The sequence below is a fragment of the Microchirus variegatus genome (genome assembly GCF_963457635.1).
Source record: "Microchirus variegatus genome assembly, chromosome: 18".
NCBI lineage: Eukaryota > Metazoa > Chordata > Actinopteri > Pleuronectiformes > Soleidae > Microchirus > Microchirus variegatus.
The window spans coordinates 22053478-22075489 of NC_139819.1; the positions used below are offsets into that span (position 1 = coordinate 22053478).

The 22012-nt window shown below is 42.7% G+C and overlaps 1 protein-coding gene across 1 annotated transcript in view; it reads left to right on the forward strand.

Annotated features, from left to right (window-relative positions):
* dnah9 (dynein, axonemal, heavy chain 9) overlaps positions 1–22012 on the forward strand; it is a gene marked incomplete at both ends in the record, with an annotated part of 143014 nt that overhangs the window by 75976 nt on the left and 45026 nt on the right. Inside the window, 12 exons of the mRNA XM_083904660.1 lie at positions 211–353; positions 1885–2046; positions 3294–3527; positions 9640–9720; positions 11469–11648; positions 12105–12335; positions 12615–12809; positions 16091–16210; positions 17228–17416; positions 19837–20072; positions 20178–20300; positions 20422–20626. Coding sequence (XP_083760786.1) covers positions 211–353; positions 1885–2046; positions 3294–3527; positions 9640–9720; positions 11469–11648; positions 12105–12335; positions 12615–12809; positions 16091–16210; positions 17228–17416; positions 19837–20072; positions 20178–20300; positions 20422–20626 — 2099 coding nt within the window. The remainder of the gene's footprint in view (positions 1–210; positions 354–1884; positions 2047–3293; positions 3528–9639; positions 9721–11468; positions 11649–12104; positions 12336–12614; positions 12810–16090; positions 16211–17227; positions 17417–19836; positions 20073–20177; positions 20301–20421; positions 20627–22012) is intronic.

Consider the following 22012-nt stretch of genomic DNA (forward strand, 5'->3'; position numbering starts at 1 on the left):
AGTATATGTATATATGCTCAACGCTCCTCTTTGCTCCCGCGAGGCTGTTACTGCGTCGCATTTGCATAAATCCTCTGTGTGAACCCGTTAGCCTGATAGCACACTCTGAGGAGAAGAAGAAGACGATAAGAAAGTTTTCGAACGACTAAGTTGAGGAAATGGAAGTCTGAGTGTGGCCCTCATGTGGATGGTGTTGCTCGTTAATTCCAGGCGAGATTCCCGACCTGTTCCCGGACGACGAGGTGGAGAGCATCATCGGCGGCGTGAGGCCAGAGGTCCGCGCCTCGGGAATGATGGACACCAGGGAGAACTGCTGGAAGTTCTTCATCGACCGCGTTCGCCGGCAGCTCAAGGTGAACCACTCCGACACGTGTAATCGTCCAGCAAAAGTTGTGTTTTTGTCGTTAATCTTTCTCTTGTGTTTGAGCTCCGTCCTTTTTCTGAACGAAACTCTGTCTCTGCTTTTCTAACATTTTCACATCAACTGCAACGCGTCGCGTAGATAATTTCACCGTCATGCAGACGCTTTGTTACCCGCCGGCGTGGCAGAGGGATTCCAGGAGGGTGGCTTATCCAGTCATTATTACAGCGTTACACACTCCTTCTCCTCCTCCTCCACCACCTGCCTGGCTCCCAGCACCTCCCCGGGTTAGAGAGAGTGATTAAACGAGGGAGGCAGTCCCAGAGGCACGGGCGGATTTGTTTAGTTCCCCGTCTCTTAACTGTCTGTCTGAGTGGAAAGAGCTGATCTCCAGAGGAGAGAAGAAAAAAAAATAATCCTGTCACTCTCTTCAAAGTTTGCCCCAAGAGTTTGTCCCTGCATGTGTTGCTGTGGAAGAAAAAAAATAAATGCTATTTTTAATATTTAAAGGTGTTCTACATCAAGAATTCTAACATTTCTCACAGCTCAGAGCAGCTAACAAGATGCATTCAAAGACCCTGCTAAAGTTCTATCGCTACAGTGTTGAGCTTACGAGATGCATTCAAAAACCCTTGTAAGAGATGCATTCAAAGACCCTGGTAAAGCTCTATCGCTACAGAGAGTTGAGCTAATGAGATATGGTCAAACACCCTGGTAAAGTTATATCCCAAATTAGTGTTGAGCAGCTAATGAGATGCATTCAAAGACCCTGGTAAGAGATGCATTCAAATACCTTGGTAAAGCTCTATTGCAACAGAGGTTTAAGTTAATAGCAGCCAATGAGATGGGTTCAAAGACCCTGGTGAGAGATGCATTCAAAGACCCTGGGAAAGCTCTATCGCAACATAGTGTTGAGCTAATAGCGGAGGCCATTTTTCTCCAACTACAGAATCCCAGAGCTACTGAAGCACAAGATGGCTGCCGCTGTAAAACAAGACTCTGCCTAAAGTAAATTATATAAAAGTCTTAATCTGAGGCTACGAAAACAAACAAAATAAGTGTTTATTTTTAAGCGAATTTACACTTTTTAAACTTTGTCTTTAATTACTTATATTTACTTATAGGACGAGGTAGTTTTTCTCCTGTCATTAGCAGTGTCTTTTTGTCTTTGTGGTTTCCTCCTGTGTGTGTGTGTGTGTGTGTGTGTATGTGTGTTTTTCTTTCTGTCGAGCATCTGGCTGAGCTTCTCCACGAGCCAGCTGTTCGTCTCCAACAGTGAGAATCAGTCTGAAACAGTCCCACAACTCACAACAAACACACACTTTTTAATCCACATACTTGCCGGGAGCTTTGTTTGCTTAATGATGTCGCTGCAAATAATTAATCCATCGTTTTCCGCTCCTCTCTCTCGAAACAGACGCAGGAATCCCAGGCGTTTGTCGCCGAAAAAGATAAATTCTGCTTTATCACTTAATTTGACCTTCAGTGTGTGTGTGTGTGTGTGTGTGTGTGTGTGTTTTCAGGTGGCTCTGTGTTTTTCTCCGGTCGGCAGTAAACTGAGGGTTCGCAGCAGGAAGTTCCCCGCGGTGGTCAACTGCACCGCCATCGACTGGTTCCACGAGTGGCCACAGGAGGCGCTGGAGTCAGTCAGCTACAGGTTCCTCCAGGAGGTGGAGAATATAGAAGTAAGAGGCTCTTAAGACATTAAAGGAAACAGTTACGGGGATGGGAAGGGGACAAGATGCATTCAAAGACCCTGGTAAACTTCTATCATGACAACATGTGGCGCTAATAGCAGCTACTGAGATGTGTTCGAAGACCCTGCTAAAGTTCTATGGCTACAGTGTTGAGCATACAAAATGCATTCAAAGAACCTCTTAAGAGATGCATTCAAATACCCTGGTAAAGCTCTATTGCAACATAGTGTTAAGCTAATAGCAGCTAATGAGATGTGTTCAAAGACCCTGCTAACTTTCTAAAGCTACAGAGTGTTGAGTGTATTAGATGTATTCAAAGACCCTGGTTAAGTTCTTTCATAACTTAGCGTTGAGCTAATAGCAGTTAATGAGATGCGTTCAAGGACCCTGTTAAGAGATGCATTCAAATACCCTGGTAAAGCTCTATTGCAACATAGTGTTAAGCTAATAGCAGCTAATGAGATGTGTTCAAAGACCCTGGTAAGGGATGCATTCAAAGAGGTTCAAGGGTTTTGAACGTGTGCTTGTAAGAGGCATTGACTAAAAACACATTTTAGACACTTAAGCTCATAAAATATACACCGTCTTTAGTCGAACATATCTTTTGTCACTCACAATCCTGCACCAAACCCCATAGAGAAAACCACTGATTTTACAAAGCCTCTCTGAAACAGGGTTAACAGGAGTTGTTGATCCACTGTTGCCTCCATCACTAAGTTCAACTGTTGTTATTTGGCGACTCCAGTGTTAGAAATCCTTCATTTAGATTCACCTCAGTGACACAAACTCACCACACGGGGCAGCAGCAGAACAGCAAGCTCCTGTGTCACTGTCAGCTAAAAACACTGATTTTCTTAATGGAATTTGGTGTGGGGGAGAGAACTTCAGTTTCCAGGCAAGATAAAGCAATACAACATATTTTTAAGATACTTTAGAAGTGTGCTGGTGTAGATTTAAGTGCCTAAAATCAGTTTTTCATTGGGAGTCATTTTGCAGGTGTTAGTACCACATACTACCACACTTTGAAAAAGCTGAATTTTCACTTTAATGTACATAGAGGCACTCTAAAATTATTTTCACGCTCTGAAAAGATATCAGACACCGTGACAGAGTGAATGTAAAAAATGGAATCACCTAAAAATGAACTCCAGAGCCTGAGGAAATAATCTGCAGAATCATCCGCTCTGAATGTGATGTGACCTTTTTTTCTCCCCCTCGCGTTTTTGTTCTCGCAGCCCGAGGTGAAGGAGTCTGTGAGTAAGTTCATGGCGTACGTGCACACGAGCGTCAATCACACGTCCAGGGAGTACCTGTCCAACGAGCGGCGCTACAACTACACCACGCCCAAGTCCTTCCTGGAGCAGATCAAGCTCTACGGCAGCCTGCTGAGTCAGAAGAGCAAAGACCTCACCAACAAGAGTGAGCGGCTGGAGAACGGCCTGCAGAAGCTCAACAGCACCTCGGCTCAGGTGAGAACAGAAGTTATTTTAAAGTAGAACAAAGTTTTAAGTAACGTAAAGTTGTCCTCCAGCACCTTCTTCTCCAATTGTTCTCCAGAACCTTTGGAAAGTTGAAGTTCTATAGCGACACAGTTTTGAGCTAACGAGATGCATTCATAGACCCTGGTAAAGCTCTATCACTACAAAGTGTTGAGCTTACGAGATGCATTGAAAGACCCTGGTAAGAGATGCATTCAAAGACCGTCGTAAAATTCTATCGCTACAGAGTGTTGAGCTAACCAGATACATTCAAAGACCCTGGTAAGAGATGCATTCAAAGACGCTGGTAAAGCTCTATCACTACAGAGTGTTGAGCTAACCAGATACATTCAAAGACCCTGGTAAAGCTCTATCGCAACATAGTGTTGAGCTAATAGCAGCTAATGAGATGCGTTCAAAGAACCTGTAAGAGATGCATTAAATGACCCTGGTAAAGCTTTATCGCTACACAGTGTTGAGCTAACGAGATGTTCAAAGACCCTGGTAAGAGATGCGTTCAAAGACCCTGCTAAAGGTCTATCGCTACAGTGTGTTGAGCTTACAAGATGCATTCAAAGACCCTGGTAAAGTTCTATCACTACATAGTGTTAGGCTTACAAGATGCATTCAAAGACCCTGGTAAAGCTCTATCACTACATAGTGTTGAGCTTACAAGATGCATTCAAAAACCCTGGTAAGAGATGCATTCAAAGACCGTGGTAAAGTTCTATCGCAACATAGTGTTGAGCAAATAACAGTTAATGAGATGCGTTCAAAGACCCTGGTAAGCGATGCATTCACAGACCCTGGTGAAGTATCTCTACATAGTGTTGTCCTCAGCACCTTTCTCTCCAAATGTTCTCCAGAACCTTGATAGCACAAACAGCAGTAGTTCTAGCAGTAATACTTGTAGTAATAAGGGTAGTACATGTTGCAGTAGTACTACTTACTGTAATACAGTAAAGTAGAAGTATTTTACCTGCGACTATGTTTTAACATCACTGTACACTGTTGTTCAGAGACTTCAGTGAAAAACAACCGTTTGAATTTTTCCTACATGTATTTAATGTCAAATGTCGATCGTTTAATGTTTTCATCTCTAACACCTTCACTCTCATGCATTAGTTCAGATGTTTACTGTCACACACACACACACACACACACACACACACACACACACACACACACACACACACACACACACAGGTTTGCAGATTTCATGAATAATGCAGCAGCAGTTTCTGTATGTGAGGCATCCCCTAATTATACACGCTCTACGAGTGTGTGTGTAAGAACACACACACACGCGCGGTTTCACCCTCACATACTGGGCATTGCTGCTGTTTTGCATAAACATGCCCACACACACACATACAAATATCCGCCCGCACAAAGTCACACATGCATAAATACTTAGTGACGTCAGTGTATTGATCAGCAGCAGCAGTGTGTCCTCCTGTGTTTGTTCCCCTTTGTGTCACATTTACAGCGAGCCCACACACACACACACAGGTTTACACAGCTAATCTTCTCAGGACTCTGCATTGACTTCCATGTATTCATTTGGACAGCCTAACCCTTAAAAGCAACCTTAACTATAACTAGTTCATGTCTAACCTTAACTAGTTCATTTATAATCTTAACCATAACTAGTTCCTGCCTATTATTAAACATAACTAGTTCATGCCTAACCTTAACCATAACTAGTTCATTTCTAACCTTAACCATAACTAGTTCATGCCTAACCTTAACCATAACTAGTCCATGCCTAACCTTAATCATAACTTGTTCATGTCTAGTTCATGCCTAGCCTCAACCACAACTAGTTCATGTCTAGTCCATGCCTAACCTTAACTATAATTAGTTCATGCCTAACCTTAACCATAACTAGTTCATGCCTAACCTTAACCATAACTAGTCCATGCCTAACATTAACCATAACTAGTTCATGCCTAACCTTAACCATAACTAGTCCATGCCTAACCTTAACCATAACTAGTCCATGCCTAACCTTAACTAGTCCATGCCTAACATTAACCATAACTAATTAATGCCTAACCTTAACCATAACTACTCCATGTCTAACCTTAACCATAACTAGTCCATGCCTAACCTTAACTATAAGTAGTCCATGCCTAACCTTAACTATAACTAGTTCATCCCTAACCTTAACCATAACTAGTTCATGCCTAACCTTAACCATAACTAGTCCATGCCTAACCTTAACCATAACTAGTTCATGCCTAACCTTAACCATAACTAGTCCATGCCTCACATTAACCATAACTAGTTCATGCCTAACCTTAACCATGACTAGTTCATGCCTAGTTCGTGCTTAGTCTTAACTACAACTAGTCCGTGACTAACCTTAACCATAACTAGTTCATGTCTAGTTCATGCCTAACCTTTAACCACAACTAGTTCATGCCTAACCTTAACCACAACTAGTTGATGTGTAAACTTAACCACGACTAGTTCATGCCTTACATTAACCATAACTTGTTCATGTCTAACCTTAACCAGTCCATGCCTAACCTTAACTAGTTCATGTCTAACCTTAACCATTTGTAGATCATGTCTAGTTCATGCCTAACCTTAACCATAACTAGTTCATGCCTAACCTTATCCTTAACAGACTCACTGCAATTCACTAAAACTCTCATCTTGACCAATTTCCTACTGCAGGTCCTCACAAAGTAGTGTTTTACCGTGGTCCTGCAGAGGCAACACAAACAAGTCTATATATATATATGTTTGTGTGTGTGTAGGAGCTGTATGGTAATGGGGGAGTCCTCTAATTAAAGAGACTCCACTTTGCAGCAGCACTGAGTTTCCATTAATGCTCTGTGTGTGTGTGTGCGCGTGCGTGTGCGTGTGTGTGCGTGTGTGTGTGTGTGTGTGTGATGGGGTGGACTGTAGGAGATGCTACACAAGCATGTGTGTGTGAGTGTGTGAGTCATCTGCTCTCCAGAGGAAACATTAGTTCCATGTGTTTTTTTTCCCCTCTTAAACTTTGTGGAGGTTTTATTTTTACTTTAATCTGTTTGTGTCTCCACTAACAATGTCTAGTCTAGTACACAGGTGTAGTATAAGTACACATTGGCAGTCGCAGTGTCGGTGGTTGATGATGTTTTCCTGCTCTCATGTCTATGATCTACAGTAGTATTTGTACACAGGTGTGATATTAGTACACAATGTGTAATTGGTTGATGATGTTTTCCTGCTCTCATGTCTATGATCTTCAGTAGTATAAGTACACAGGTGTAGTATTAGTACACAGTGTTGGTGGTTGTTGATGTTTTCCTGCTCTCATGTCTATGATCTACAGTAGTATTAGTATACAGATGTAGTATAAGTACACAGTGTTGGTGGTTGATGATGTTTTCCGCTCTCATGTCTATGATCTACAGTAGTTTTAGAACACAGATGTAGTATAAGTACACTGTGTTGGTGGTTGATGATGTTTTCCTGCTCTCATGTCTATGTTTAGTATTAGTATTAGTACACAGATGTAGTATTAGCACACAGTGTTGGTTGTTGTTTTCCTGCTCTCATGTCTGTTTAGTAGTAGTATTAGTACACAGGTGTAGTATTAGTACACGGTGTTGGTGGTTGATGATGTTTTCCTGCTCTCATTTCTATGTTTAGTATTAGTACACAGATGTAGTATTAGTACACAGTGTTGGTAGTTGATAATGTTATCCTGCTCTCATGTCTATGATCTACGGTAATATTAGTACACAGGTGTAGTATTAGTACACAGTGTTGGTGGTTGATGTTTTCCTGCTCTCATGTCTATGACATACAGTAGTATAAGTACACAGGTGTAGTATTGATACACAGTGTTGGTGGTTGATGATATTTTCCTGTTCTCATGTCTATGATCTACAGTATTATAAGTACACAGGTGTAGTATTGGTACACAGTGTTGGTGGTTGATGATGTTTTCCTGCTGTCGTGTCTATTTTTTCTAGTAGTATTAGTACACAGGTGTAGTATTGGTACACAGTGTTGGTGGTTGATGATGTTTTCCTGCTGTCGTGTCTATTTTTAGTAGTAGTATAAGTACACAGGTGTAGTATTGGTACACAGTGTTGGTGGTTGATGATGTTTTCCTGCTCTCGTGCCTATGTTTAGTAGTAGTATAAGTACACAGGTGTAGTATTGGTACACGGGTTACAGTGTTGGGGGTTGATGATGTCTATGATCTACAGCAGCAGCGTTAGATAAATAAACACAGAAGTTCAGATGTATTGAATCTTACCATCTCTGCCACCAATTAGTTTCTCCCTCCTCTCCTCCTCTCCTCTCCTCACCTCCTCCTCCTCTCCTCCTTTCCTCCCCTCCCCTCCTCCCCTCCTCCCCTCCTCACCTCCTCCTCCCCCCTCCTCTGCCTATTCATCATGTTGATGGCTCACTTGGTGCTCGTCTAATGTTTGACTGAATCTTTTGTGTGGAGTCGTCGGGACCTGAAAGGCCCGTCTTCCCCGCGGCCTGATTTCCTGTTTGTTAATTAGCTGAAAGACAAGCATGAAAAACAGTCTGTTTTTATTTCCCCAGAGCCGCGTTTTGATGGAGTCGGACGGTAATGCACAGCCCTGTTTGTCGGGGAGTTATGAGGAGTTTGTTACCGCTTTAATTTCTCTTTGTGCCCGTCCTTGTGTGTGTGTGTGTGTGTGCTGACGGCTGCTCTTCATTCTAAAGCGTATATATCATTTTTATTATTTTATTCAGATGTGCATGTCACTCATCTTTTTCTCTCTCAATTTATCTTCCTAAACAGAAAAGGATTTGTTTTAATAATGGATTAAAAGTCACATGCTTGACTGTAGCTCAATCCTGCATGGCGCTGTCTGCTATCGCTAATATCCAGACCTTTTTTTTGGCTATTTTTCAGTCATAGAATTGTCTCTATTAGGAGTTAAGTGGTGCTAAATGCTATTGCTAATATTTAGTCCCTTTGTCCAACTTTCTTAGACCAAAGAATCTCAGAAAAAAAATCGCTGTTGCTAACATTTAGACCTTTTGGTTGACTTTCTTTAGCCAAAGGATCTGCTCCATTGCCAAATAAATAGCGCTAATGCTAACATTTAGACTTTTTGATCAACTTTATTCAGCTATAGAATCCTCTCTATTGCCAGTTCAGTGACGCTACCTCCTATTGCTAACGTTTAGACCTTTTCTTTGACTTTCTACAGCTATAGAATCATCTCTATTGCCAGTCAGATGGCGCAAACTGCTAATGCCAACGTTTAGACCTTTTGTTCAACGCCTTTCAGCCATAGAATCCTTGCTATTGCCAATTAAATGGTGCTAACTTGTATTTGCCAAGGTTTAGACCTTTTGTTAAAATTTATTCAGTCCGAGAAACTTACATATTGAAAATAGGTGGTGCTTACTGCTATTGCTAATGTTTAGACCTTTTGCTCAACTCCTTTCAGCCGTAGAATCCTCGCTATCGCTAATTAAATGCTGCTAACTGCTATCGCTAATATTAAGACCTTCGAGTCAACCTTTTTTCAGCCTTAGAATCCTTACTGTTGCCAATTAAATGGCACTAACTTGTATTTGCCAAGGTTTAGACCTTTTGTTCAAATGTATTCAGCTATAGAAACTTGCATATTGCCAGATAAGTGGTGCTAACTGCTATTGCTAATATGAAGACCTTTGATTCAACCTTTTTTCAGCATTACAATCCTCGCTATTGCCAATTAAATGCTCGCTAACATGTGTTTGCCAGGGTTTAGACTCTGCTCCACTGCCATTTAAAGAGGCATTACAAAATAGTTTTTTAAAGTACACTACATAGTGGAATTTCTGACAATATTTTAAATTCTGAATTTAGGCTAGCTTGATCGATTGACATACAAGTTATGGCTTCCCGTTGACCCATTACCTTCTCGCACAGTTTATATTGTGTACGTTTGAATAGATGATGTTATATAAACTGCTTTTAAATCAGTCCAGTAGCTACATGTTCAAGGTCTGAGAAGTCTTTCTCTCAGGTTTGATGGATGTCGTTCGTTCATTCAGCGCTGAAGTATCAGCCGTCGTATTGTCTTCACCTCATGGCGTCTTTGTCTCGTCTCTCTCTCTCTGACAGGTGGACGACCTGAAGGCCAAGCTGGCCGCCCAGGAGGTGGAGCTCACGCAGAAGAACGAAGACGCCGACAAACTCATTCAGGCGAGAACATGGGCGCGATATTGCCGTTTTCTCACTTACCGTCGCGCGTAAAATAGTGAGACTGAGAGATCGTAGGTTCACAGCAAAAAACCAACATCCAGCATCAGCAGGTCCTTTCCGGAAACAGAGAAACAAACCCCAATGCTGTGGATAATCCCACTCATAGATTTCTGCTGTGAGATGTCGAAGCTGCTCGGCAAGATGAGAAATTTCAGGGGAAAATATCTGTTTCCCCCCCCCCCCCTACTTGTGTTGTAAATCAATGTCTGATAGGTCAGAGAAGTAAACATTGAACTTTTCCTGCTACTGAGCGGAGGTTGTCAGAATTTGAATTTGCCTTTGTATGACAATTTTTGCATCATAATGAGTCACTTGTTATTCCTCCGCTGTCTCCTCTCCAATTTAAAGTGAGAGTTCGTGTTTTCTGCTGACTCTTTTTTCCCCCCCTTATCTTTTCACCTAGATCCTGGCAAAGTCGTTCTCTGTGAAATCAACCACTGCCAGAACAAGAAGAAACAAAAAAACAAAAATTGATTTTTGCCACTCGACAAAAGACTAATCCAATAAATTCTACTTCGGCTTAAGCCTATAATATCTTAACAATATGTTTATCACGTTATCTCACTGTTACACAGTGGTTTTTCTTGACTGGAAACCCAAGATTGTGTCGCTTTGTAAACCTATCGGCTCTCCCACACCAAAGTCCATGGAAAAAATCAGTGATTTTACATCACAGCACACAGGAGTTTTTGATCCACTAATGCCTCCATCAGTTAGTTCAAACATGTTATTTTGGCAACTTCTGGGTTTGGAATCCTTTGTTTGGGTTTATCTCAGTGACACAAAATGACCACACGAGGTAGCAGCAGACCAGCAGCTCCTGTGTCTAAGTGAGCTAAAATCGCTGATTTTCTCTATGGACTTTGGTGTGGGAGAGTGAGTGGTTTACAAACTTCAGTTACATGTTGAAAAACCTAATAAAATGTATGTCGGCTTCAGTCGATGGTATATTTAAAAATATGTTCACATCTTTATCTCACTGTGAGACAGACATTTTAAGCAAGAAACTGAAGTTTGTAAACCACTCACTCTCACACACCAAACCCCAAAGAGAAAATCATCATTTTTACATCACAGCACACAGGAGTTCACAGGAGTTGCTGCCTCCTTCACTAAGTTCAAATGTCTTATTTTGTGAATTCTGCTTTTTAAATATTTCATTGAGACTTAACCCAGTGACACAAACTGACCACACGAGGCAGCAGTAGACCGGCAGCTCCTGTGTCTCTGTGAGTTAAAATCACAGATTTTCTCTATGGACTTTGGTGTGAGAGAGAGTGCGTGGTTTGCAAACTTGTGTTTCCTGTTGGGAAAGTCTGTTTTTAACAGTGATGTGTGATGATACTGAATGTTTCCGTGGTATTATAGCAGCAGGGGGCGCTCACAGCACAGTCGGTACTGACTCTATGTCAATACTTCATACATCGGCTCTGTAAAACCTGGACTATCTGGGTTTGGATTTACCTCAGTGATGCAGGCGAGCAGCACAAAAAAACATATTCTTAAGATATTGTAAATGTCAGCATGCGTACATGGTGTTTTTAGTGAGTGCAAAGCGTCTCGTCTTGACTTTAAACACCTGAACCATCTCCTGCATGACTTACTAGAAAGGTTATCTTTCCTCGGTCCGCTCCGGTGAATGCCGTGCCATTAACCCACGGCCGTTAAATCGCGTGTCCTGTCCACAGGTGGTGGGCGTAGAGACCGAGAAGGTGTCCAAGGAGAAGGCGGTGGCTGATGAGGAGGAGCAAAAGGTGGCGGCCATCGCTGTGACGGTCAGTGCCAAGCAGAGAGACTGCGAGGAGGACTTGGCCAAAGCCGAGCCGGCTCTCTTAGCCGCTCAAGATGCCCTTAACACTCTTAATAAGGTCAGTTACTCTCTTACACAGTGATTCTCTCTGTTTTAAAGAGTGTCTGTGTTCTCTATCTTCTTTGTTTGATTTATTTTCTTATGTCCACACCGGGCCTTGAACAGGATGTAGCCACGCAGAGTCACGTTCTGCTTTACTTTATCTTTGCATCTTAGGGGGATTTTTTTATTTTTTTTTGCAGAGAAACACCTTCTGTGCTCAAACAAGCAGAACAGACGGTTCAATCATGGCGCAGAGTTCGCTCTTTAAAGACGCTCTAATTAGTATTCTCTGTTGTGCTCTCAAAGTCAGCACAGGTTCTTCCTCCTTTATTCTAAAACCCTTTTTTTTCCTCTCCACGCTCTCGCCCCGGCAGACCGAAGGGACGTGCAGTTGTTCAAATTCAATTAAATCACAGCTCTTTCATCTCCCCCCCCCCCCCTCTCTCACTCTCTTTTATACAACATCCGTCAGAACAACCTGACGGAGCTCAAGTCGTTCGGCTCGCCGGTGACGGCGGTGACCAACGTCACAGCGGCCGTCATGGTCCTGATGGCACCGCGCGGGAAGGTCCCCAAGGACCGCAGCTGGAAGGCGGCGAAGGTGATGATGGCCAAGGTGGACGCGTTCCTGGACGCGCTGGTAAACTTCGACAAAGAGAACATCCCGGACGCGTGTCTCAAAGCCATTCAGCCCTACCTGCAGGTGAGTTTCACAATTAGCCGTCGAGATAATGAGTCGTAAATTTAGCGAGGGGGCGTGACGACACGACGAAACCCAGTGTCCAAGTGACAGCCAGAGAAAATCAAGCGCTTACAAATTTAACCGCCACCCTGATTATGAAGCTCAGTGGAGCGGATGCTAGGTGTGTCAGCGCGGCGGATAAAGCCCAAATCTTAATTCGCTTTGCTGTGACAGTGTCCTTAAAAAAAACCTTAAAATCAAAAGTTTTCTCTAATCATTTTTCATTCGTGTAAATCCCAGGATCCAGAGTTCAAACCCGACCTGATCGCGTCCAAGTCTTTGGCGGCGGGCGGTCTCTGCTCCTGGGTTTTGAACATCGTCACTTTCTACGAGGTCTTCTGCGAGGTGGAGCCCAAACGTCAGGCTCTGAAGAAGGCCAACACGGAGCTGGCGGCCGCGCAGGAGCACCTGGCCGCCATCAAGGGCAAAATCAAGGTAAGACTGGAGTTGTTTCGTCTAATGAGAACTTAAAAAATCCAGATGTTCTTGTTAGTGTTGGGCAGAGCCACACATACGCAGTACACTGGTTATTTGTAGCGCTGTTCTTTTCGTTTAATAAACAGACCGTTCCAGTTTCAGCCCTAAAGTAGCTAACAGGTAAACGGTGCATGGACTTTGATGCCGCGGCACGCAAACATGACGTCGCATGCGTTAATGTCCGTTAACGTTGACACCGCTAACCGCCGTTAACATGCCCAGCTCTAGTTCTTGTCCATAAATTTACCGTCTTCTTCTGGACTATGTTCTTCACCTAATAACTACGTTTTATCAAAGCTCCTGTTTACGTTGTGTATGTCACGATCATAACTTCTACTTGCGATGTTACGTTAAAAGCAAAGCGGAAAATCCAGAGTGTCACCTTCAGCTGGAACCGCCTTCTGCCAAAGATACCAAAAAAAAAGGCTTCAGACAAGAAGAGAGATATGTCTGGGATTAATATTGCTCTGGCATTTTTGTGATGGAGAGCTCTACAGGACACAGAAGGACTTCAGAATGACTTCAGAATGACTTCAGAATGACACAGACTTTGCTCTTTTCCCTCACATTTCATTAGTTGTGGTGAAAGCAGAAAACGTCCAGCTGAAGGTGACTCTGTGTATTTTCTCTCAAAGGTTCCTCATTGTTTGGCTAAAATGGCTTTAGAGCACGAGAGGAAATAAGACCGGGGTTAATATTGGTCTGGTGTTTCTGTGATTCGGTGAACTCTGAGGTGCTAAAGGACTCCAGAATGACTAGACCTCTCTCCTCCCTCACACACATTTCATTAGTGAGAGTCAAAGCGAGAAGACAGAAGGTCGTTCAAAAGTCCAGCTGAAGGTCACTCTCTGGATTTCCTTCACTAGAAAGGCTTTAGAAACCGGAATTTTCGTGAAGAACTCTATGAACCTCGAAAAGTACTCCAAAATGACTCTATGCTTGCTCCTCCTCCCTGACTCACATTTGGTCATTGGTAGTAAAAGCAAGATGGCAGAAGATCATCCAGCTGAAGGTGAATCTCAATTATTACTTCTAAAGAAACGACCAGGGTTAATATTGGTCTGGAATTGTCAGGATGGAGAGCTCTACGAGCTGAGAAAGTACTCTAAAGTGACTCTAAGAGAGTTCTATTTCCTCCCTGACTCACGTGGGATCAAAGCAAAGGTGAGAAGGTGGTTGAAAACATCCAGCTGAAGGCGAATCTCTGGGTTTATGTCTGAAAAAAAGCATGTATTCTGGCTAAAAAGGCTTCAGAGAAGACCAGGGTTCATATTTTTCTGTCGTTTTGGGGATGGAGAGCTCTACGAGCTGAGAAATGACTCTGAAATAGCTCTTTTCCTCCCTGACTAACTAATTGGGTCAGTGGTAGTAATAAGATGGCAGATTCAAAAGTCCAGCTGAAGGTGAGACTCTGGATCTTCTCCTAAAGTAACCTCATTGCATCCATCAAGAAGGGAGATAAGACTTGGCATTTTCGTGAGCCGCTAAAGGACTCTGAAATGCCACTAAACTAGCACTAGCACTCACATTTGAAGGTGGCAGAAGGTACTTCCAAACGTCCAGCTGAAGGCGACTCTGGATTTTCTTCTAAAGAAACCTCATTCTCTGGCTCGAAAGGCTTTAGAAACAAAATAAAAGGGGACAAAATAAGACAAGGGTTAATATCGGTCGTGATGGAGAGCTCTACGGAGCTGAGGATGGACTCCAAAGTGACTCTGAGCGAGTTCTCTTCCCTCCCTGACTCACGTTTGATCAAAGCAAAGGTGAGAAGGTGGTTGAAAACATCCAGCTGAAGGTGAATCTCTGGATTTACTTCTGAAGAAAGCATGTACTTTGACTAAAAAAGGCTTTAGAGAAGGGGATAAGAGATAAGAGCGGGGTTCGTATTGTTCTGGCAGTCTCCTCTTGGACTCATAACGTGATTATTTTATGTCTGTAGTTTAGCGGCATTAGCAGTCACCGTAAAGACATGCAGTCACCAAGTAAAGACCACAAAAGCTTTTACTTCTTACTACAGAAACAAATTGTGTGTGAGAACTTTTTATTCATAACATTGTGGGCTGAAAAATGACTTGTGAAAGCCCTGTAATCGCAGCTCGCAGCTATAAAAGATTTTTGAGACATCAGCGTGGATCAACAACTCTATCAGACCTTCAACTAACGCAGCATTGTAGAAGTTCAAATAAATCAAAAATACAACAACTACGGAGCCACGAGCGTGCCGCCGAAATCCAGGATATGAGTTCTTTTATCAACGCTTGAGTGACGGTTGACACATGAGCTGTGCCAGGAATGATTTAGCACCAATATGACGCCGGTGTGAGTGCCATTAAAGGCTTTTACTGTTCATTAATCTAAAACCAAATCCATCAACCCCCCGAAAAAAAACCACACACTATTGATAAAAGCAGCTGTAAATAATTGTTTCTCAGTGAGAGCGACGGCTGTTTAATAAGATTCTCGCTGTCGTTCAGGAGCTGAGAGACAGACAGACAGTGAGAGAGGGTTCCACGCCAGGAGGGAATTAGCAATCCTCAAACTAATCTACTGAACCTGTGCGTCTCTCTCCACCGATTAATCCTGTTTGTCCTTGTGCTAATTGCTTCCATATGCCAAATAAATCCATCTCAGGAAGGAATGACGAGTTTTTAGCCCCAACTTAGCTTCACACGAATGAATTAAGTCGTCTCTGCTTTCTGTTTTTTTAGGATTTTTTCATGAATATTTTCTGTTTATTAACCACTTCTCTGCTTTTTTCCCCTCTATATGTGTGTTTATATGTTTGTGAGGTCCAAAAAACAGCTTTTATAGGGTTAGGACCTGGTTTTAGGGGCTATGGTTGGGGTTGGGGCGAGGGTTGGAGTTGGGGCTAGGGTTGGAGTTGGGGCGAGGGTTGGGGTTGGGGCTAGTGTTGGGGCGAGGGTTGGGGTTAGGGCGAGGGTTGGGGCTGGGGCTAGTGCTGGGACTAGGGTTGGGGTTGGGGCGAGGGTTGGGGTTGGGGCGAGGGTTGGGGCTAGTGCTGGGGTTAGGGTTGGGGTTGGGGCTAGTGCTGGGGCTAGGGTTGGGGCGAGGGTTGGGGCTAGGGGTGGTTATGGCTAGGGTTGGGGCTGGGGTTAGGGTTAGGGTAATGCATTATGTCAATGATATGTACTCACTAAGATATAACAAACACATGATTGTGTGTGTGTGTGTGTCTGTGTGTGTGTGTGTGTGTGTGTGTGTGTGTGTGGCGTCGTCAGCACCTGGACGAGAACCTGGCCAAGCTGACAGCCAAGTTCGAGAAAGCCAAAGCGGAGAAGCACAAGTGCCAACAGGAAGCGGAATCGACCGCGCTCACCATTTCTCTGGCCAATCGCCTGGTGAGGATGGGTGGGGTCGACAGTGGGGTTACACACCACAAAAACACACCCAATCTCTTCCTTTCTCATCGTTATATATAATATATATGTGTTATATTTACCTCAGAACTCTGATTATGACGTTTTTAACATGTTCCAGTCGTAAAAGTGTGTAAAACTTATCTAGGAGTGCTCTACGTGGTATTTTACTCACATGAATGGTTAAAAATTAAACAATACCATGTAAACAACTAATTTATGATCAGGCTACACTCGATAACACATTTCCGGTGTCGCACCCCATTATTTTTGTCTCATTGATCTTCTAATGCATCACAGACACATTTAATAAAGGTAAAATAATATATAGAATAAGAAATAGTCATCAAAATAAGATATAATCGTTTAAAAAACTATATAAGAACCAATAAAACCGACACAAACGGGGTTAAATTTGCATTAAAACTGCAGTAACAACAGCAGTGTTTATGTCGTGGCAGCCATTTTGTGTCTGAATTTGAACTCAAAAGTTTTAATGAGCATCCACATTCTTTAGGTTTCTCAAGAAGAAGGAGAAACTCTCAGAGAGGAAGCTACTTTTGTCTTTGTCAGATTCTTCAAAATGTCTTTAAACTTCCCCTCTGTAGTTGACAAAACTCTGGATTATGACATAATGTTAAGGTTTAAAGGTTAGTGACAGCAGTGACGACGCCCTCGTTTTAACACTCAGACACAAATATTATTGCAAATTCAGGCAGTTTTTTTTTTCTCCTTTCAGTGTTTTCTGCAATGTGCCTCAGAAAAGTTTAAAGAGTCTAAATCTTAAAGTTTAGCAGAGATCAGATATCGAGGTGAACTTTATTGATCCCCGAGGGCGGGAAATTGGATCATTGCTGAAGTCTGGAGCAGAGGTGTTGCTACACGAGCGGGGAGCTGATAACAGGATATGAAAACCTAATAAAAAAGGACTTGACGGCTGCTGTGGAGATTTGCCGTCATGTTTTTCGCGACGCAGATTAACTCTGGTTTTGATTTCAGGTGGGAGGCCTGGCGTCAGAGAACGTGCGCTGGGCGGAGGCCGTGGGCGACTTCAAGAAGCGCGAGAGGAACCTGTGCGGCGACGTGCTCCTCATCACCGCCTTCATCTCCTACCTGGGATACTTCACCAAACAGTACCGTCTGCAGCTGATGGACGACACCTGGAGGCCGTACCTCAGTCAGCTGCAGGTGACTTTGTTTCCTGCTCATCCCTCAAAAATTCAAAGTGATTTACTCCTCGCACACAGATCTGCCGACGTCAGCCAGCCAAACATTAATCAAGGTACAGAGAAGCTGACTTATCTTCTCTTATTTAGTGACACATCTAACAGAAACCCGGCTCTGCTGCCTCCGCCGCTCACTCTGATCAAAAACAAGATTACTCCAGCGTCTGATTGCACCCCAAAATTGTCTATTTATCACAGAAAAACAAGAAAACTTCCTCACATTTGTTTTGATTTCACCACAGACAGAAGCAGCTGAAGAAGGAACGACACTCGCCTGCTAAATGATCAATTACATAACCGCCGTCATAACAGCTCCGTCTCTAGCTCCGCCCCCACATTACCAGACACCTGGGTGTAGTGTTCCATCACCAGATGTTGATATTCTGTTATTAAGAGACACAAAACTACCAATAAGAGACATAAAACTACCACAGAGGCAACACTACCACAAAGAGACATAAAACTACCAATAAGAGACATAAAACTACCACAAAGAGGCATCCATCTACCATAATGAGACATAAAACTACCAATAAGAGACATGAAACTACCATGAGACAAAATCACCACAAAGAGGCATCAAAGTACCATAAAGAGACGTACAACTACCACAAAGAGACATAAAACTACCATAAAGAGACATACAACTATCACAAAGAGACATAAAACTACCATAAAGAGGCATCAAACTACATAAAGAGACATACAACTACCGATTAGAGGCATCAAACTACCACAAAGAGACATAAAACTACCACAAAGAGACATAAAACTACCATAAAGAGACATACAATTACCACAAAGAGGCATCAAACTACACAGAGACATACAACTACCAATAAGAGGCATCAAACTACTACAAAGAGACAAAATCACCACAAAGAGGCATCAAAGTACCATAAAGAGACACAAAACTACCAATTAGAGACATCAAACTACCACAAAGAGACATAAAACTACCACAAAGAGCCATCAAACTACCATAAAGAGACAAACAACTACCACAAAGAGACATAAAACCAACACAAAGAGCCATCAAACTACCATAAAGAGACAAACAACTACCACAAAGAGACATAAAACTACCACAAAGAGACATAAAACTACCACAAAGAGCCAAACAACTACCACAAAGAGACATAAAACTAACACAAAGAGACATAAAACTACCACAAAGAACCATCAAACTACCATAAAGAGATATACAACTACCACAAAGAGGCATCAAACTACCATAAAGAGATAAACAACTACCACAAAGAGCCATCAAACTACCATAAAGAGACAAACAACTACCACAAAGAGACATAAAACTAAAACAAAGAGGCATCAAACTACCACAAAGAGACATAAAACTACCACAAAGAGCATCAAACTACCATAAAGAGATAAACAACTACCACAAAGAGACATAAAACTACCACAAAGAGCCATCAAACTACCATAAAGAGACAAACAACTACCACAAAGAGACATAAAACTAACACAAAGAGGCATCAAACTACCACAAAGAGACATAAAACTACCACAAAGAGCCATCAAACTACCATAAAGAGATAAACAACTACCACAAAGAGACATAAAACTAACACAAAGAGGCATCAAACTACCACAAAGAGACATAAAACTACCACAAAGAGCCATCAAACTACCATAAAGAGATAAACAACTACCACAAAGAGACATAAAACTACCACAAATGGCCATCAAACTACCATAAAGAGACAAACAACTACCACAAAGAGACATAAAACTAACACAAAGAGGCATCAAACTACCACAAAGAGACATAAAACTACCACAAATGGCCATCAAACTACCATAAAGAGACAAACAACTACCACAAAGAGACATCAAACTAACACAAAGAGGCATCAAACTACCACAAAGAGACATAAAACTACCACAAAGAGCCATCAAACTACCATAAAGAGACATACAACTACCACAAAGAGACATAAAACTACCACTAACTAACTTCTCCATCTGTTCATTCTAGGTCTCTGTACTTTGTCTCCTTGTGGTAGTTTTATGTCTCTGTGGTAGTTTTATGTCTCTCATTGGTGGTTTTATGGTAGTTTTATGTCTCTTTGTGGTAGTTTTGTCTCTCATTGGTAGTTTTATGTATCTTTGTGGTAGTTTTATGTCTCTCATTGGTAGTTTTATGTATCTTTGTGGTAGTTTTATGTGGTAGATGAGGAGGAGGAGAATCATCAGGACTCGTCTGACCTAAGTCTGACGGCTGTTGTTCTGTTTTTCCGATTTCCATGTTAGAGTTTTGCTACAAAGAGCCTCATCACTGGAAGTTGGTAGAATCGCTCGCTGCGTAGCTACAGATTCAGCTCTTCCACCTCGGTCGATTCAAACTTCTTCCTCCGTCAGGTTCCCATCCCGGTGACCCCTGACCTGGACCCTCTCTCCATGCTGACGGACGACGCCGACGTGGCGGCTTGGCAGAACGAGGGCCTGCCCGCCGACCGCATGTCCACCGAGAACGCCACCATCCTCACCTCCTGCCAGCGATGGCCGCTCATGGTGGACCCGCAGCTGCAGGGCGTCAAGTGGATCAAGAACAAGTACGGAGAGAGTCTGCGCGTGATCCGCATCGGACAGAGAGGGTGAGGGGGCTTCACAGAGGTCGCTCTTTGACATTTTATGGTTTATTATTATTATTGTTATTATTATTATTATTATAATACATTCGTCTTTGTTTGTCCTCACAGGTACTTGGATGCCATCGAGAGAGCTCTGTCCTCAGGTGACGTGGTCCTGATCGAGAACCTGGAGGAGACGCTGGATCCAGTTCTGGGTCCTCTGCTGGGCAGAGAGACCGTCAAGAAGGGAAGGTAAGACCCAATAAACACCTGTCCAGACTGAAGAAAAACAGAAACACAGAGGATTTATTTCTGTTTCTGACAAATCCCCCCCCCCCCACACACACACACACACACACACACACACACACAGGTACATAAAGATCGGAGACAAGGAGTGTGAGTACAACCCCAGCTTCCGCCTCATCCTGCACACCAAGCTCGCCAACCCTCATTACCAGCCGGAGCTGCAGGCCCAGTGCACGCTGATCAACTTCACAGTGACCAGAGACGGCCTGGAGGACCAGCTGCTGGCTGCTGTGGTGAGCATGGAGAGACCTGACCTGGAGGAGCTCAAGGTGAGCAAATACCACTGTTTAACCACTAAATATTAGGGGTGGGGGAAAAATTTATTCTAATCAATCGCGATTCTGAATCGATTCATAAACTTCAAAAATCGATAAAAAATCATGGTTTTTTTTTGTTTTGTTTTTTTTAAACCACACAAAACACCAGTTTGTGTTATTTGTGTACAGTTTATTTTTGTAACTTCTAGGAGAAAAAGGCAGCTAGCCTGAGCTTTTATTCATGCAAGTTATTTTTTGTACAGTAAGTAAGTTTTTATTTGTTTTGAATGAATAAATGTTAAGTTTTTGTAAGCCTTTGTGTGATCACATGATCACATTATCTTATACAAACTGTATTGTTTTGATGCCATATTTTGCCTTAACACACTATGCATTGTATCAATTTTTGAATCGAGAATCGTATGAATCGAATCGGTTGACTCGAGAATCAATTTTGAATCGGAATCGAATTGTGAGCCACCCAAAGATTCATATCCCTACTAAATATAATCAAATATATGCCTGCTTAACTCTAAAATAGCTCGAGAGCACATTATTCTGACTGGAAACTGAATTTTTTAATCGAAAGCCACACTGCACTAAACTCACAAATACACAGGCGCTTCTGTTCTACCGCTGCCTCGTTTTATAAGTTTGTGTCATTCATGTTAATCCAAACATATGATTTCAAACACAGCATTCACAATATAACATCTTTGAATGCACTAATAGAGGCAGCAGTGAGTCATGAGCTTAAATGGACTCTGTGGGCTTTGGTGTTTGGCAGTGAGCTGATTACGAAGCAACAAAAAACCTCTGATTTTCCATTTAATAAAACGCTGAAAACAGCTGAAATAAAGCATCAAACGTGTTCTTAAGACATCACAGACTTTAACCGGGGGCATAGATTGAGTCTCTGATGTGCTCCGAGTGAACACCGGTGTCTCAGGCAGGTTCACCAAATCTCCTACGATCGCACTTGACACGTAAAGAAAAAGAAAGAAAGAAAGAGACCTGAACGCTCGCTCGGATGAGGTCTCGTCTCGCTGCGATGTGTCTCGGCGATGCAACGGCACAACCTGAGAATCTGTCGCACCCTTCAGCTGCGATTAGAGAACAAACATTGGAGGCCGCTCGCTCGGCTTCCTCTCGGCTCGCTCCTCGCTTTGTAATTAAAGGAAACATCCTGAGGAGTCACCGGCTGCTGCTGATGCTGATGCTGATGCTGATGCTGATGCAAACACCTTCGCTCTTTAAACATCACACACGTGAGGCTTTGATTACGGACCAATCAGCTGCCTCCTTTGATTAATAACAAACTCGTCGGGAGTTGAGATAATGACAGGGTTTTCGTTTTTACCAAACTCTCTGGGAGAGTTGAGTGTTTGTTCAGTGTAA